The following is a 19,311-nucleotide window of genomic DNA, read 5'->3' on the forward strand; positions in this document are numbered from 1 at the left end:
TATCGTTGTTGAGAATCGTGCACCTTAATTGCCGAAATAAAAGTAAAGGAACACTATGGTTACACTTAGAATTCGTATTAAAATAATTTTAAATTTATTTAATAAATGATGTACGGGATCTTCGTCGATATACATTTGCACGCGTCTCAGCACTTTCTTTGTCTCGCCATCTTCCACGCCACACTGCCAACGGAACAGTTACATTCGTACGTTTTTCAAGACGTCGCGCACACACATACTCCCACACATTCATAGTCACATACGTGTGTCACTACTACGCGGCCAATCTAGCCTAGCACACAAAATTATACATATCTCAATAATCGTAATGTCCAAGTTCTAATTAGCGAACGAATCATAATTCATACTGGTAAATCGTATTTACGACCGGAGACTGTATACACAGATTACACTGACAAAACGTTTGCCTCGTTTCAGATCCAGCCTGGCTGCACAGGATTACGATGTACCTCGATCGCGTCTTCCAGCATCCTCTTTACCGTCCCGACACAACACGCCCGTGCCGAAAACGCCGACACCTCCACCTCCGCCGCAAACGCAGCAGATCTACGACGTTCCAGTTAGCAAGGAGCTTCCCCTGGAGTTGGACTCCGCTTTGGAAGGTCTACAAAGGCTGCAGAGCGAGGCATCCGCAGCGATAGCCAGGTTACTCGGTTTCGTGAGCCCCACATGGAGAACGCCTCAACGATTAGACGCCACCCTAATGGATCTTAGGCTTGCTGCGCTCAGGCTGAGAACGTCTTTGCACGATCTGGCTGAATTTGCCGAAGGTAATTCTCACTTTGCTGAAGTATAGACATACTGTACGGAATTTTCATAAATTCGTTATTATTCGTTTGATACGACGAGGATATATTCGGTTTCCCTTCGACGTAAATTGAAAATCTGATGATCGGAGAAGAGAAATATCTGGTCGTTGTTTTAATTCTTAATCAGATCCATTCATTCGTTAGGTCTTTCACGGGAGTTTGTTTTCAATACGTACGTTCCATTGTATATACACGTATCAATTTTGAATTTTCATGTTATTATCAGAATCTAAGGAAGAATAGGAGAACTGTACTTCTATTAATTTCAATTTTCTATTAATTTCTTTTTAACCAAATGGTTTAGTAAATTAGATTAACAAATGGTTCGAAGAATACAGTCTCCTGTATAATGGACATAAGATACGAATATGAAACATGCATGTACCTTTGAAGAAATATACAAAGTATACAAAATATATGAAACACACGAAGCGAGTAGTTGAAACATTCTACCTAGAGTTTGTCAATTGTTCAAGGTATGTTTAAACGTTTGAGACAGCGCAGGTTAACAGGATATTTTTAATCGACTGAAAACAAACACGTACGACGCGTAGGAAGTGATAACGCTTCGATAGCCTTCAGTTCTGAAATAGTAGGTTTTATTTTTAAGTAAGGAAATCGCATTATGTGCAACTACTGTAGTACCAGTCTGCGATCTTAACGTCGCCTCAACATCATCATCGCCCACGCAACAATCGCAATTACGATCAACATCCATGAAAAAGAAAACGCTGGCCATTTCTAATTACGCTTGCAAACCCATCGACCGCCGCAAATCCATGATGCACGCATTGTCGACGACAGAAAATTCCTCTCCCCATGCTCGAATTAGTTTCACGAAGAGCGGAGCGAATCTCGAGGCGGAGTGGCTGTCGACGTGGAACAATTGGTCCGCGTCGAATCAACGAAGCCACGCCGGAAAGGATTGTCCCAGGAGACTTGCCATGATTTCTCTACACACATAATTTTTGCGTTCTTGCGCAGGCACGCTGGGGAATGCGGGAAAAGCACCGGACAAAGGGTTGGCCTCGAAGCTACGACCCCTGGTCAAGGCTCTCCGCGACTCTGACAAGCTCGTGCAGGAAGCCGCGTCCGAACTGGACGCGATGGAATGGGACGCGGGTAAACTGTGTCGCGGGGGTGGCGATACCCCGACACCTACAAACGGGCCACCTTCCTCCCTGCTGCCGTCGGTGCAACCGGATCCACTCGATCAGCTGATCGCGTGCGCTCAGGCACTCACGGAAGACGTTCGTCAGGTCGCCAGTTTCATTCAGGTGAGCATCGAGTAGAAACGAAATTACCATCTCTCTGATTGGTGGAATCGGGAAAAAAGAAGACACTCGCGAAAAAGCACGTAGGATTAGCCATTTGAGCGTTTAATTGGTTAACTGGTATAATTGGTTCGATACGTCGTACACAGGGTGTTTCAGTTTTGTCTCGTCAAACGATGTCGGTGTATATTGTATGATTGAAAGTAAGAAAATGAGGTTGTAAATGTTTTATTACAAACTTCTAACAAGAATAACGAAATTATAAACGACTGGATCATCGTTCGATCGATTGGTCATGTTTACCGAGGTTCTTGTCCCAGCGTCGTCCGTTCTCGTGAATACAACATTCACATCGTTTCCATGTAGAATCAAACGAGGAACCAGTCGTTTATGATTCGCGTATATTTCTTACAAGGCGTTTACGAACTTTGCTTATGTAACATCATTCTCTTGTTTTTAATCGTACGATACGCCGACACCGTTCTCATCTTTTCATAGACGCGTGTGAAAATTCAAGAGCTTTAGTACCATGGAGGAAAATATGGCGAAGACTGAGGATCGTAGTGGTGTATGACGGTCCATTGATATTTTTCGTAATATAGCGTCTATTATTATTACAATATTTATTATATTTTGCTAAGTCATAAAAAATATCGCGGAGAAAGTGACGCTTGTAACTTGATTCGAAATCTGAAGGAATGACATTTTTAAGAGTTGAACTACGTTGTATCTAAATTCTCAAAATTTTGACTTACACTTTCTCGGGCCCCTAGAAACTTGAATTCGTACGATCTTTCGCTTGATGGATGAGACCAAGTCTTAATAGAATATTCTGTATTTTTCTAAACATAAAAACTTTAAAAACTGAAAAAAAATTTTTCAAATCTTACGAGTTCTATCTGGTAGCTGCAAAAATTTCAATCATTTGTCAATTATCAGATCACTCTTCCCACTTCTTATCAATTTGTTATTCTATTTTTATAATAAACTTACTAATTTACTTGGTGGAAAACATATCATCATCAAATATTACTTTCCACAAACACATACGCTAAAAATTTACTAATTGACATTCCACAGAAATGTCCAGTAACCAAATTCCTTCCCCTTTTCTTCTAACAGCCTCTTCTCCGATTTCAATTTCATCGCAACGACAATTATTTTTCCCATCATATTGCAATCTAGAATCCTACGTTTCATCGTACAAGATAATTCCAACTACTTTTAAATCACACGTACAGTCTTATCATCCTTAAAATAATCCTAATTATCGAATTCCTTAAAATAATCGAACCTGTAAAATTTGTCTAAAACAGGGCAACTCGACCCTGCTCTTCAAACGGTCGTCGATCATTTCAACCGGTAGCAGCAACAACAGCGGCGCCGGCGAGGATTACGATTACGTAAATCTTGACTCGAGGGAGGTAGTCGCGAAGCAACGCGAGGAAGTGAGGGCAACGCTGCCACAGGAACTACGTAGTAATTACGATCTCCTGGTGTCCGAGTCGGACAATGCCACGATTCAAATGCCACCCACGACACCGACACCCATGGATCCCAACGACAAACAATTGCTGGCTTTCTATGCCGCCCAGGTGATCACACATGGCAATCACCTGACTCACGCCATTGACGCCTTCATGCAGACAGTCGAGCATAACCAACCACCAAAGGCGAGTACCGTAAACCTGGAAATCTAAATGGCCATTGTCCTTCGGATGAACCATGGGCCGAGAAAATATGCCATGGAAAAATAAAGCCTCGTGGAGTATTATTACTGAGATGACTTTACAATATTCGGAGTATTTTGATTAAGGGTACCTCGAGTTAGAGTTTAAAATTCGAAGACAGAGATTGTGGAGCGAGAGATGAATGAAAAGTCAGATTTAAGAGTATGGTAAAATAAAAGAATTTTTGTAGTAGGAAAAGTAGAATTTCTTTCTATTATAAAGTATTGTAGTTTTAATTGAGGGTATATTTCAATTTGAAATCGATAAAATAGGAAATTAGGTTCAAGAGAGTACGAGAAAATAAATAGCGATGAAACAACAGATAAAAATATGTTACACGTTTGTTTACAGATATGTAGGCTCCGGTTGGATCTTACATACATAAATATCTTTTAGAAATTTCAACCTAGCTCATCACCTTGTCTTATCTTTTAACTATTAATTGATTACTATTTATATGTAGAAAGAATGCAATACAGTAGAGTTCTTTAATAATTACATATTATAAAGAGGATAAATATTTTACCAACATACGCTATTCGCTAATTCTTTGGGTAGCATTGCTTCATTGATATTAAACGAGACAAGGGAAAAGAAAACCTATGATTTAAAAAATCAAGAAACGTTATGACCGAGAAAAGAAGTCAAGTGATAAAATGAAATTAACAGAAACGTTTTCTATCTTTTAAAAGCAGGTGTTCCTAGCGCATGGAAAGTTCGTGGTGCTGAGTGCTCATAGACTGGTGCACATCGGTGACACGGTGCACAGAAACGTGACGAGGAACGACGTGAGAACACGCGTTCTACAGTGTGCGAACGCTCTAAACGAGGCTCTGGGTCAGACCGTGTCGAAGACAAAACAGGCGGCACAATTCTTCCCAAGCGTATCCGCCGTTCAGGAAATGGTCGACAGCGTGGTGGACGTCTCTCACTTGGCCAAGGACTTGAAGGTCGCCATGATTCACGCTGCGCAACAGCCTTGAGCATCCAAAGATCAGATCCTAATCTCTGACACGAAAGAGGGTAAAGAAGAAAAAGAAGAGATATCTTGGATACACGCGAGCTGAGAACTATTTGTTATTTTTCTTTCAAGGAAAAAGTCACGTTACGTGAAATTCACGACACCTCCATCAAGTTCCTTGGATTGTTTTCGACAATCCTAATGATCAAACAGTTTCTGTTCGCTAGAAACGTAATACGACAGTAGGATCGTTTGGAAGAAGCAAAATAAAAATGTATGTCGTAGCGTGTATACACTGCCGATTTAATAGAAAAAAGCGGCTCACCTGTTAGAATATCGCGATGCTTAATCGTCCAGTCAAACGTAGAGATTTTAAGGATGAAGAGAAATTCGAAGTAAATTAAACAAATGATGGTAAAAATGATATGATTATTGATTGATAGATTTGTTTTAACGAACAGCTATAAACAAAAGAAATCCGTCTTTTGGCTCGGATGATAGCAAAGTAGATCGTAGATACGCGAATTTCTGATTGTTTAATCGACGAGAAAATGAATTTGGACCAGAGAGGAAACGCCAACTTGCTTTTTCGCCCGACTAGAAACGACATCCTTCCCTCTTGAACGCAATAAAGAATTCTCGAGGCCTATCGTTACTTAGAGATACGCAACTGCCAAAGCCACAGGTATATAGAACGTAAGGGAGAAGCTCCTTCGAGACGAGCGTATATTTGTAATGTACTCGAGAATATAGAGAACGTAGACTTTTCTAGGAAACCATGTAACCGTGTCGTTCATTAGCTAGAGGTGTGGAATCAATTAAGCGACGTGTAGAACGTGTTCGAAATAATTCTCGAAATGTCGATGTATTGTTTGCTTGAAAACGAGGATCATTTCGAACTTGATACGCAGTTGTCGTTGCCAGCGTATTAATTATCGTCCTAGGTGTGTATCATGTGAAAAGAAAACTCTATTAAAATATGAAACATTTTCATTTGGACGCATATTTACAATAGATTATGCTGCGATGAAAATATTAATTGGATTGAAATGAAAGCAGATTAAAAATATTGAGAAAATGAAACAAGCGCAACAGCCTAATATATACTGCGAGAAAGAGCCACTGATGCAAGAAACGAATTTTCTCTAATCGAGAATACTTTATAACAGCTACATTTATGGCATTAACGTTTATACATGAAATTCGAAGAAGGCAAGGAACGCTATCTTTTTAGAGGCCAATTTTGAACGAATTTTATACCATTTTACCGCCATGTCACGACTTTTTCGTGTCAGGCCTTTTTACGGGCTCTTCCAGCAGCATTATTCGATCAATCGTAAACGCACACTGATGATAACAAAAAGAAAATGCCTCGAATTTGCAGACTGTTTATAATCATTCCAATAACCTAATTCGATTACAAAGCGTGTTCCCTTTACAGGAGCGATGCAGAAACAATAACTTGGAAACAGTACGAAACGATACGCCTTATACATGGTCATTTTATCGATTATCATCGGCCGACGACGCTCCTACCGATTATAAAACTTTCATAGCAATCGAATCGTTCCCTTATCGTAGAAATTAGTTTTAGAGGGATAGAGCGTAGGGATTAACAAATTTTTATAATCGGCAGGACTGCTTCTTTTGTTAAAAGATAATATAGATTTATGAAAAATATGAGCAACGTCTATATCCGATTTTGCTGAATTTGTTTTTAAATTTAATAAATTGTACAAATTATTTTCTCCGATTAACAGTGAAAAACTATATTCTTAGGTATTACGAAAGGTAATCGACAACCGCACATTTGTGTCGCAGCTTTAAGATCGATTGTATCATTCAAAACATGTATTTACTTTCCGCCTTTCGAGACGCAGCCTTTTTGTCTTTCTCCTTTTGTACAGGAGGAAAAGAAAACGGAAGATCCGTTCGAGCGAGAAGTCGAAATGTCAAAAAAGAGAAAAGAAATTAAAGCGATCATCCGGCACTTACGGTTAGGGGGTATTCACCACGATATAGCTTATAGTTTATTTTTTAGAGATTATATAATCGGAGCATATCGCGTGAACATGAACCTCGTTTACGAGACTTGTATTATAATTTATTGGTGGAACGTTTTTGTAAGATAAAACGCATTTTTCAGGCAATTAGAGTTTACTGTATATTTAGAATTTATACATAGACGATATATCAATAGGTGCTTGTCACATTCTCATTGAAAATCGTATTCCGATTGATTGTGACGTACTATTAAGTGAAATGAATTTTTTTTTTCTCTTTACATCGAACAGAAAAAAAGAATGTGAAACGCACAGATTACACAATTGCCTTTATCGTTTCGCGTCATTTCGTTTGATCGTACATCGTACCTGGAATTTTCTTTACACCGAAACAATATTACAATCGGAAACTGTTCTTAAGATTGTGGAAGGTTTTATCAATGGAGTCTTTATCGGCGAAGACTTTCGGTTAAATATTAAATATTGATGATTCATTGATTACCGTTACGTTAAATTTAATCTTACATAAATTATATATATATATGTAATCGATCGATTATGAAATTGGAAAATTAATCGACGTATCGGATTAGCATGTCCTTCGAACTGAATCAATTATGTTACTTTAAGGACATTTACTGTGTACATAAGTATATTTATATATATATATATACATATATATGTATATTATAATTATTCCTATTACAATGTATACACAAATACAATAATGTACCAACGCAGCAGTGACAAAGAAAGGAACAAAATATTTAAAAATCTTGCAATTGTCAAACATTAATTTTTAAGCATAAAATCATACTCGTGGAAGTGCATCAAGTATTTACAAATAGCAGGGATAATTAAAATCGTTTCACGTAACGCAGATATAAAGATGGAATGACGAGTATAAATATTTAAAAAGTGTTCTCCTTTAAAAAGTTGGTATCATCTTGCACTTAATTTGCTTGGTGAAATCTGGGTGATAATTTTGTATACTGGCGCGTTACTTGTATATTATAGTTTCAATGGTTCAATAAAGATTAATTGAATACACAGGTAGAAAGTGATAAAACCTTCATTGTCATCTCTGCTTATCATCTTTATTATTATATTAAGAGTCGCATGTTTTAAATAACATAATATATTGATCAACTACACGCAATGATACATTTGTTAGAAACTTTTTAACTCAATCCGCATTAAACATACGTTACATACATTAGTTTCATCTCTCTCCTATCCGCTGTATAATTATTAACAAGTACACCCCCTTTTTAGTGGTATATAAAACATTTCATATGTCTCAAGTAAGGCTCGAATGAACACTAATATTCTAAGTATTTGCAAAATTTTCATAATGATAATATGTTAAACATTCAAGCCATGATGCTTGACTCGTGATTATTTCGTGCACTTCTTATGGAAATCTATTTATGAAAAATATTATATGTGTTCATATCTATGATACTGATTTGAATTCAAACAGTATTGAATCAATGACATGTGAAGTCAGTTGTGACTTATAGGTAAACATCCCAATTTGACTATGAACGATCACAGCATCTGCCAGTATGTATGTGCGTATTACCATCTTTGTTTGTTTTTTCTTTTGTTGCATTCTTTTCCAAATAAAAGCTACTAAGATCGCGTTTCATAGCATAAGCATCTTCTCCGTCAGCATAATATTTTGGTTCAACTTCTGATACTTCAAATTGCAAACTGCTTGTGTATAAATTCAAAGCTGCCCGATTACTTCTACGAACATGTAGGGAAACATATTTTGCTCCAAAACATTCAACCATTGCCCTGGAAGCTTGATTCATAAGCTTTTGTGCAATACCAAGTCTTCTATGTGACCTTTTTACTGCCAAACTAGTAATGTGTCCATGTGGATTATCTTCGCAATCTTCTTCCATTTTAGCAAGGACATAGCCTACTATCCTGCCTTTTTCATCTTCTGCCACATAACTCAACTGTGGCCATGAAAGAGCATGGTATAAGTAATATTTCATTTGATAATTTTCTGGCAAGCATTGTAAATTGCAATGCTGTATATTTAATAAATCATCTGTCGTAGCACAGCGTATATTTATAGACATTTTGATAAATTAAAATATTGTAGATATATAAATGAAAGATAATTTTGCTTTGGTCAATTTTCTTCTTTTGATAGTCTTTCTCTTTCTAATAATCTTCTTGTCTCAAATATAAAAATGTGTCCTTAATCTTTGCGAATTTTTTTCATGCGAGATCTACCATTCTTTAAATCATTTACAGGAGAGGATTCACTCATTCCACCCAATAATTCCCGAACAAACCTGAACCTTGAAAGGAAAAACTTCCAAACTAAATACCAACCTAAAAAAGACAGACAAAAGATGCATGTAAAGACGCGATCCTACAAAAATCACAAGTCAAATTTGAATACACTATATAAATACATAACATGATGAAAATATAATCCACACAACAATGTACGACATAACTATAGTAAATACCTTGTCAAACAAAACAAAAGAAATTTTAACTGTTCGAAACCTAGAATAGCCGTCGAAATTACACATACACGTGACGATAAAGGTTAAGTATATAGTCAAACTCTCTTACTATACTTTTGACTTTGGGACTATACGACTATTCGACAGGCCGGATAACAATGTTTCGAAACACTCTGTAGCGCAGCAATAACGAAACATTGCTATCTATCGTTCTTACCCAGCAGCACCAGGCCAAATACTATGAGTAGACTCGATATCACGGAGAAGGCTGCTAGAACGATTTCCTGCATTATTAATTCTGTACCCCGATTATGAATATACTAACGGACTTCCTAGAACGACACACACGGGAACTGTGTCATAGCCTCTTCCTTTCTTGCTCTCTTAGCAAGAATATTAAATTCACCAAATATAAAAACACGAACGACGGATTTAGCACCATGAAATAAAGATTTTATCTACGTTTTTTCGTTTAATGATAACACGCCATTTTGAATCGATGACGGAATAGTATATGTACAGGTTATGAATTCTTCCCCCTCCAATTGTATACATAAATTATTCGCCATTATTTAGCGAAACGTGTAATCTTTCGAGGATATATTACATCACTTACCAAAGTCCAATAGATTGTATTTTGTGCATTAGTCGGCATCACACGCGTGAAAATCGTAAATAGTCGCAATTGACTTGCGACTTTTGAATAGCCTACGACTAATGCCGATAGGAAACAGTCGAAACCCGCGATGGTTAGTGCGCAATCGCATCGTTCCCGGAAGAATCTATCAGACCGGTTTCGTTCCCACCTTTCAAAATTAGGAGCCTGTTCTGATCATTATAACATGTTAACATAGGAAAACAAAATTAAAACCTTATAGAATATGGAATGTTTTATACCTAAGAAGATGTGCAGTATGTTTATTACTCCTATATTCAAAATACATTAACTGATAAAATATATGAAATAGTCACATTATACAGAGAACTTGAAAACTATAATTAAATTTGCAATATTAATATTAGATATACATATACATATACATATATATACATATACATATATATATTCAATTTTCCTCTTCATCAGGTTCTTGTAAATGATCTAATTTAAGTTGTTTTGTTCTATCTATTTTCACAAGATGTATTTCTCTATTATTCTTTTTCTTCTTTTTCTGGCCAACAACATATTCTGGCATAATAATTTTACTGCTCCTAAAGATTGGCTTATCGTCATTTTCAATGATAACTGGTGTATTGTCTGTTTCATTTGTGTTACTTTCAGGTTTCTTAAATTCAACTTCTGCCATTGATATTTTTTGTTTTTTGGATTTAAACATTATTTTGGGTTGACTCCTCTTAACCAAATCAGATTCATCTGCACCCTTTCTCTCTGATTCTTCTATTTTTTCCACTGATCTTCTTGCCTTCAATTCTTTTAAAAACGATAATGCAGCCCTTGTATTACTTTCCTCAGTCATATCATCATTGGACACATCATCCAGACTGTATTTCTTCCACTTATGAGGATTTTTGTGAAAGTCTGGTATGTTTCTACTGATAGCACGTGGTGCTGGGCCCTCTGGCCGTTTAAAGATACTCTCTTTACCACGAAATCTTCTTGTTTGACTTTTACGGCCAGCTCTCAGGATTTGAGAATAGTTTGATTCGCTGTCAATATCCTGTGTAGATTCTGTAGATTCAGTGACCATTTTATTTTTACTACATTCTTGTTCTGCATCTGACAATTTATCAAACAATAATTTTTGTCTGTTTGCAAATTCTGCACTACCACCGTGCAAAACAAAATCTCCAGTTGTATGCATTTTTTTTGCACAGGTTTATATTGTCTGAATAGAAACGTCAAACATGGATATCACGAATATGAGATATATGTATGATGCACTGACACACTGAGATAGGTTAGAACACTCAACAGTCATTTGCTTAAATATTAAAAATGGATAAGATCTTTATAGGTCTTCGACAATTTGCTTATAGGTTTATCGTCCCTTTATTAATTTCTAATATTTAATCACTAAAAGAACGCAATAACAATATTGACGTTAAGTAGTTAAACTGCGTTGTATGTACGACGCCATTATATCTCGAAAATGGGTATCGAATTTAAAATCGTATACTGAATATATAAACTTTTAGAACAATAAACAAAGTAATATTTATTTAAAAAATTCAAGATATAGTATGAATGGAGACGGAGATTATGATATAATTATTTAATAATAAAATATTTGCGAAATTCATTTTGTAATATTAACAACTTTGTAGTAAATTTTACTTTTTATACTCTATGTGCAACTGCTGTAAAACATGATCTTTAACAAGTACTATATTTTAAATTTTTGTACTTCTTATATTTAGAGAAAAAAAGTAAAGCATCGAAAATTGAAAAAATAAGAAAGTAAATGTCTTTTTTTGTAAAAGAAGTAAAGTTAACATTTTAAGCAATTTTATACATATACCAAGCTGTGCTTAAGCTGTTGTTCAGTATCCATTATCAAGAAAAAATATGATTTATTAAATTTTACACATACTATAATATTAAAAAATATTGTGTCTTTTCATTCAATATTTAGATTTTCTTAACGATTTCCTTTACAAATTTATTCTAATTTATCTATGTTATATAATGTTGTATAATTTATCTATGTTATCTATGTTATATAATATATAATTCATAAACTTTATCTCCTCAAATTGTTCCATACTTTTAACCAATTTGAAATTTATCCTAATTTTTCAACTTGTTGCAAGAAAAGGACTAATATAATGGTAGTAAAGTACTTATGTTTATTTTATTTTTACTAAATTTATCATTACACTTGCAAGCTTTATTTGCAGCTTTTAATACTTCTTGTTTGGCATTCACAGAGACTTTATATAGGAAACGCACAAAATAAATTGAAAGATTTACCATGCGTATATTCGAAGAAGCAATTACGAATAGTGGTTCAAAATTAAATTAGTCGTTCCTACAACCAATTTGACGCAATCAATCCAAACAAGTAATCAAGTTGCAATATTCCATCGATTTCTAAATAATCATTAACACACAATAGACTCAGCGACACTCGTTAGAGTAACAATTGATCTTACTGTAATTTGAGTACAACGAGTCGCGGCGAATAAAATTTAACCGATCAAATAGCAACACGAAATTTAATGACTAACGTATAATGGTAACGATAGAACACACCTAAGCGGCCACTTATGACATTAGCTCGCGAAAGGTATTAGCCGGTAGTAATCGTTAAACGAATATGACAATTACTATGAAAACGACGAACATCGTTTTAATAATGTCATCTTTCTCGTGTTTTTTTATAACGACACGACATTGCCTTTATTAATAAAATTCGATGTTAACAATGGTATATTATATACAATTTAAATCTAGGCACTTGGTATAACTATAATAATAAGAAATTAATTGACTTAATTACCAATAGACAAATATACGTTGAATGGTCACTTGTTAAAATATGTCATGTAACATCAATTTTGTGAATTAATAAAGAAATTATTTAAGCGTTCAGGTATGTATGTAAGATGTGTATATGTACATATAAAGAAAGATAAAAACAGTATTTCTAGATATTTCTGAACTTCTTCATTGTATTGTCTTTTTCGATAAAGTATCATTTCTTCTCCATTCTTCAGAACATATTTAACGCTCTCTGTAATTTATCTACTAGTGCATAATAGTCCTCTAAATCTTTTTATAAATAGTTAAGATATTTAGAATGAAAAGAATCGATATCATTCGTAGAGATTAACCAAGTGTCTAGATTTGAACCGGACATGTTAAACGCACCAACTCCAAATTGATTTCCCCCTTTAAGTAAGCTCCAAAATTCTTCGTTGTTAAAGGGACAATTCGGAGTTGTTGATTTCGAACCACGTAATGGTTCACTCGAAGTCAGTAATTTCAAAGGTAATGACGATCATGAAAAATGCATCGCTGTTATTGTTTATAAAAATTTGGTATAAAGCATAGAAAAATTGTTGCAAAAACGAAGCTTGCGTTATTGAACGTCGTATTTACACGGACCAGCCATGGTTCCACGCTCTAACTCACAATTTGAACACTATATACTCTGAATAGCAATTATGAACACAACGAACGTAGCCGTTAACGTATAACAGGATACAGATAATAGCGACGATGGAAAACTAAAAATGCTAAACAGGTTGACTACCATTTGTACGAAAAATATCTGGTATCTTCTATCTTTATTATTCTAGAAGATACCAGTATATGAATTAATGTAGAAGAAAAATGAGAAATTATAGCAGAAATAGTAGCTCAGCCTGTATAAAATTTTTAGTCTCCGTTATGATAAAATTACAAATACTCTTTAAACATTTTTAGAGAACTTATTTGTAAAGGGCGCGTAAAATTTTGTATCAAAGATAACAAAGGATGTTTAAAAATATATAAGATCAATCTCCTTTCAATGTTCTTTAAATTGATTGATTCTAAAATGGTACTTGCCAAAGCCATTGCTAGGAGTTTTAAGTTAGTTTCTTTCTTTGCTTTGCTTTACGTCAATTACTTTTACAATTTTGCCAAAAGGTTTATAAATACTTTTTTAAAAAATAATAATATAATTATTATTATTTTATAAGAAAGAGTAGATACAAATAATCAATAAAAATGTTCCAATGTACAAAATTCATTACAATATTTTCTCAAAATTAAAATTTACTGTGATTAGACAACAAGTAAATATCTTTATAAAAAAAATGTGAAGACAATAAAATATGTAAACTTCAAAACGATTATTTAAAATTGAAAAATATTTGAATCGTTTAAAATCCAGTTTTCTATCCTCAGAAAATATCACTTCGCGAGGAGGAACGTTATATCCGAAAGTATCTATAAACTAGCGGAAAGGGACATTAACAAACGTATAATAATTAGACTTCAGCCTCTTTCAGCTTTCTTGCCATCGTATAGCATCCATTGTTTGCGAAACTAAAATAAAGTAAAAGATACTTCACGAAAACCAGAGGAAACCTGTAGAATAAACTATATTTTTCAGCAGTATGTAGCGGACGAATATCGACTAAACGCAAAACATTGTTATCCTTAGTACCTAAATCAGTATCATAACTCAGTGTCATATCATAACACTATTGAAACTTCGACAAATTTTAACGCAAAAGTTTCACGTAATGCTGCAAAGATACGAAAAACGGTAGGAAAGAAATCAGCTTTCGGTGAGAGATTCAAGAATCTGTCAATGTCATCGATTCCTCTTCGTCTTGGCCTCGTATTCAATGTCGTTCAGTCGAAAATACAGGCGAGAACTCGTACGAGACAATTACCGATTCTCGCACAGGTCTTCTGTCCCTGATTCGCACATTCCTTTCTCCTGTTCTTCCGATTGTCTTGGCATTCTTTCTTCCCTGGTTTCGATATTTTGTAACTTTGGTCCTCGCACATTCTCGTACCCATCCTTGGAGTACTGATCAGCTTGGGTAATGTTCCAGTTACGGAATTTCGGAGCTATGGACAAAGAATATAATAAACCTTTTATAATTATTATAAACACTATATTTATAATTAATTATAAATTAATTCTATACCTGTTATATATTTTTCAATTGAATTCCAATTCCAAAGAATAGATTAAAATTACACAACAGAAAGTTTAACAGAAAGTTAGTCGAATCTTCATTTTAAATCTTATCAATGAAACTTTTATTTTACTTTTATTATTGAAAGTAAAATTGTATGCATTTTTAGAAAAATAAAACTTTTTGTGTCTATTTATTTAAATATAAATTGATTGAAATGGAATATTATATGTACCAAGATGCTTCAAAGTAAACGTGATATTTTTATGATGTGAAGTATTGTATAAAGTAGCGTTCAGATGATCAATATTATTATCAATACTATTTCCAATATTTAAAGTTCTTAACATTGTATTGACAATATATATTGATCGCCTGGAGAGTTTCTTACATATGACGACATTGAGAATCTTAAACATATTAACAATATGTAATGTTGGTCGTCTGAACGCTCCTTTATGATCGCTACGTTTGTTTATCATTTTATCGGATGATAGGAAGTGATATAAATATAACCCAAATAAATCCTGAAATTCATATCTTTGTAAATAAAATTATTAGAATTTATTGGAAATCATATTTGAATATTGCTGGCACTAATTATTATTATCCAAACTGTTTAAAAAAATGATGGTATAAATTTATGTAGAAAATATAAACCTATTTACCGTTCTTCTACGTCTCTCATATCTGCTATTATGTTTCGTATCTTCAAATTTGTTACTTATCCTATATTTTCTAATCGTCATTTTGCACTTTGCGAATAGATACGTTAATACACCAGAAAAATGAAACTTATTATCGAATATTTCGTATTTATTAAATTTTATGATACACGAAGATCTTTATTTTATCTTCTTCGACTTTTAGTTGAACATCGCACAAAGAGATAAGAAAATATTCACATAAAACCACACTTAGATGTCAGTATATTACACGAAAGATAGTCGAAAACTAAAGTGGGTGATTTGATAAATGAATATGGTATAAATGCGATTTGGGCACTGTTAAATCAATAAACCATGGTCAGATAAAAGAGTACTGTCTGATAATGATCGTGGACATCGTTTTCAGCAACGAGATAAGTACTAACGTCTGATAAAGAAGGTGTGTTTCACTTTCACCTCGAGCGATACAGTCCTTATCCAATCGCAGAAAATTAACGATATACACGTATAACGTGGAAAAACGAGCAGAAATAGTTCTATCAAGTTTGGACAAGAAATATTAATTACTTCTTATCAAACGTGATTATTACATAGATTACATCCTTAATGATTGTAAAAATAACTTAGAATTGAAATAAGATATGTATCACTGGTGGTGTAGGAAAAGGGAGTATTTTATAAAATTAAGAAATACTCGAAAATAAAAGTGACATTAAGATAATCGCAGTAAACAATTCTACTATATAAAACTTCAGTAATACAGTAATATATTATACATGTATAAATATTGACAATTTTTTAAATTCTAATTAATTTTACTTAAATCACATATTTCCTATTATATTTTACTCATTACTCTGTTTAAGTATCATATTCCATATTATAACAATAAAATTTCTTTCTAGTACCAGATATAATATGTACAATCAGTTATCGTTTAATATATCACCAAAAATGAAACTGTTGAGATTTAAAACAGAAAAGAAGGAAAGAAGAATTTTAATCTTCTCAACAGGTACTGTTGGATCATAAATAATCAAAAATAGATTAGATCAGAGTATATAATGTTCAAATATGTAATATTATTTTATATGTGTAATATTTACTTAAACATGCTATAGACAGACAATTAAGAAGTAAAGTGTTAATTTTTGAAATTTAGAAAAGAAGGGGGAGAAAAAATGATTAATCTTCTTAAGAGATATTATCGAATCCCAAATACTGGAAAACAGTTTGGACTAGAATAATTAATTTCTAAGTATCTAAATATGGTGAAAATAAATACCAATTATATATGTATGATCTTATTTCTATCTTTCAAAAAATCAAAACACCTTTTCCCAAAACCACTTTGATCAAAAATTGTTATCACATGAAAATGTAACCCAAACAATTATATATCGTTTGATCCAATCATATATACCAGTTCAGTGCGAAAAAGTGTGAACGTACCTTCTCTTCCTCGTGTTTTACCGTATGTCCCAAAATCCTGGCAACGATATAAGCCGACTCTTCGCTAAAAAAGATACCGCTCGCCATAGGGCCCTCGATGAACTCTCTGTCAGTCATAAGAAGATATCGGACGCTGTACCAAACATCGTCCGAGAGCGCGGCTCTCTTATTGCTAGCGGTTGGTTTGACTCCGTTTCTTCTACACTCGAACATGGCCCATCTGTCTAAAGCTTCGAACAGTATCGATTCTTTGGTCAACCTCAGGGTGTCTCGAGACACCAATTCTTTCACTTCGGTAGAGCTCAACTCTTGGAAGTATTCCTGGCAGAAAACCGTCTCCGGATCCGAGTCGATCACGTCCAAACAAGCGAGAAGAAGTCGCGTACAGACTGCGGCTAAGATTTCAACGAGGTTTTAGTTATCGAGGTTCTAATCCTGGGGGAAGGAGAAATGGTAGGAGAAATTAGTAGATGTTAGAATTGGTTAAATAGTATGCTCTCTATGGGCTAATTTTTCTCATCTTGCTGGACAACTTGAGAATTTACTAATGTTTTCTGGAATTATGTTTTGTGGTGAACTAGTGTTGTGCGCAATATATTTTAGGATGAATTGGCGTTCGTGGAATTTTTTAAGATAAGTTGATTACAAGGAGTGGCAATAGCGGTAATGTTTACTTTGTGGGTGTGATAGGTCGGTTGTGTTTTAGTAATGTGGCTTCATGGTTAATTCAATTAGTGGCACTAATGTCACTCGTTTAGCAATATACTTGATGGCGTTGAAAGTTCTATTCGTGGAACCATTGTTTGAAAGATTTGTCGCCTTTTTTACAAATTCTCAACATACGTATTACGGTTACCAAACTGTTAAAAAATATGACGAATTTCAGCGTTAAAAGTTGATGGTTTAATTGGTTGCTCTAGTTATTTAAACAATTATTAACGTAGAATAATGAATAGAATAATAAAATATCGACTAAAGCATTATCTAACAATCGTAGAAATTTCCATACGATTCGAAATAAAAAATTTAAAGATAGCTTGAAATTTTATCGTGTTATGCCAATTGTTATTTTCACCATGTAATTTCCGTTGTAATTTTTCTCGTGCGATTCGAGCGTGTTATTCGAGAAATATTAATTAAGGATTGTCCAAATTCTAAAAAGGCAATTTAGCGACAATACCTATTTCAGCAGCATCGTCGCCGGGAGCCGGAGGAGCTGTAGGTGAGTTGGATGACCAGTTGGGATCCCAGCTTATGTGGTTCGCGTAAAGAGCGAGGCCTTCGTAGATCTCAAGCGCGGTAATCGGGGTTAGGTTCCTTTCGAGAAACTCAACGATCAATCGTACTAATCCTGGACAAAGATACTGATGAGCAGCATGAAGTGTTGATTTAGCCATAGTCACAGTATGGAAATTGATCGTCTCGTCGAGAAGATATCTGCACAAAGATCAACGTATTTCGAGTTGGTGTGAAAGAAAACAGTTGCCTGAAGATTTGTATCGTTGAATTACAGATTTTAACCATATTTTTCAGCCGTGTTTGTTCAGATTTATACCAACTCCTCTTCTTTTATCCAATAAGAATTTTTAAAATATTAAGGTCTCCTAAACTGCCCTAATCTGTAATTAATCGTAGGCACTGTTAGGTGAGAAATTATTTTATCAAATACCTTTCGCTTAGATTTGGGCTAATTTGGATCTGACAAGTTCTAAGAGAATTTTTTCCGAAATTTACATCTACTACATCTTTTCCTCGGATGTCGAGCTGTGATCATTCTTCGTTTGCAACTGACTATTAATGGGAATGTAATTAAAATAAGAATCCAAAAGTAAGCGATGGTACCAAGTATCGTCAATGTGTACAGGGACGTTGCCATAATAGCATCGCGATTCTCTCTAAAAATATTCGATTCTCTAATAAAAAGAATTCTTATTTTTACTTATAAAAGAGAGTTAGGATGTTGAACGACCAGAGATATTATCTACCAAATTCTTCTTACTACGTTTCTATGATTTTGATTAAAACGTCGTAAATGTTATCCTTCTCTAAACCATGTTTTTATAATGATTGATTTCTCTTTGGAAGATCATCACTTTTGTCCCCCTCTCCTATTGTAAGTTACACAAAATAACTATGCTATGAAAGAAATGATACAGTTTTGTTATTTACTCCTACGCGTGTTTCTGCTTTTATTACGTTTATAAAGTTACAAAGAATTTCAAACAATACAAAAGAAAAAGTTGAATTTATCAATTAATTGATACAGCTAACGCTTGTTTAAACTCCAATGTATATCG

The 19,311-nt window shown here is 34.2% G+C and overlaps 4 protein-coding genes across 7 annotated transcripts in view; 1 reads left to right on the forward strand and 3 right to left on the reverse strand.

Moving 5' to 3' along the window:
* The window catches only part of LOC126915250 (breast cancer anti-estrogen resistance protein 1), a 164,774-nt gene extending 156,926 nt beyond the window's left edge, over positions 1–7,848 (forward strand). The window contains exons 6-9 of the mRNA XM_050719741.1: positions 439–791; positions 1,815–2,107; positions 3,421–3,777; positions 4,530–7,848. Of these exons, the coding sequence (XP_050575698.1) occupies positions 439–791; positions 1,815–2,107; positions 3,421–3,777; positions 4,530–4,817 (1,291 nt within the window). The 3' untranslated portion in view covers positions 4,818–7,848. The remainder of the gene's footprint in view (positions 1–438; positions 792–1,814; positions 2,108–3,420; positions 3,778–4,529) is intronic.
* A 25-nt stretch (positions 7,849–7,873) lies between these two features.
* On the reverse strand, positions 7,874–9,017 carry LOC126915409 (N-alpha-acetyltransferase 11). Its single transcript, XM_050720074.1, has one exon. It carries the CDS (start codon positions 8,892–8,894, stop codon positions 8,340–8,342), a length of 555 nt encoding a protein of 184 aa, XP_050576031.1. The 5' UTR covers positions 8,895–9,017; the 3' UTR covers positions 7,874–8,339.
* On the reverse strand, positions 8,952–11,441 carry LOC126915377 (protein TSSC4). 2 transcript variants are annotated; one of them, XM_050719993.1, is made up of 3 exons: positions 10,191–11,441; positions 9,910–10,116; positions 8,952–9,153 (listed from the first exon to the last, which is right to left on the reverse strand). In XM_050719993.1, the coding sequence occupies exon 1, from the start codon at positions 11,114–11,116 to the stop codon at positions 10,361–10,363; it is 756 nt and encodes a 251-aa protein (XP_050575950.1). In that variant the 5' UTR covers positions 11,117–11,441; the 3' UTR covers positions 8,952–9,153; positions 9,910–10,116; positions 10,191–10,360. The 2 variants fall into 2 exon arrangements, with proteins under 2 accessions (XP_050575950.1, XP_050575940.1); XM_050719983.1 differs by having other exon boundaries at positions 9,910–10,121.
* Positions 11,442–12,078: 637 nt separating this feature from the next.
* LOC126915282 (BTB/POZ domain-containing protein 6-B) overlaps positions 12,079–19,311 on the reverse strand; it is a 33,697-nt gene continuing 26,464 nt past the window's right edge. For all 3 annotated transcript variants that reach the window (XM_050719835.1, XM_050719845.1, XM_050719853.1), the window contains 3 exons: positions 18,195–18,451; positions 17,015–17,409; positions 12,079–14,823 (listed from right to left, as the gene is read on the reverse strand). In XM_050719835.1, the coding sequence (XP_050575792.1) occupies positions 14,602–14,823; positions 17,015–17,409; positions 18,195–18,451 (874 nt within the window). In that variant the 3' untranslated portion in view covers positions 12,079–14,601. The remainder of the gene's footprint in view (positions 14,824–17,014; positions 17,410–18,194; positions 18,452–19,311) is intronic.

This window comes from Bombus affinis, chromosome 1 (assembly GCF_024516045.1).
Source record: "Bombus affinis isolate iyBomAffi1 chromosome 1, iyBomAffi1.2, whole genome shotgun sequence".
Classification (NCBI taxonomy): domain Eukaryota; kingdom Metazoa; phylum Arthropoda; class Insecta; order Hymenoptera; family Apidae; genus Bombus; species Bombus affinis.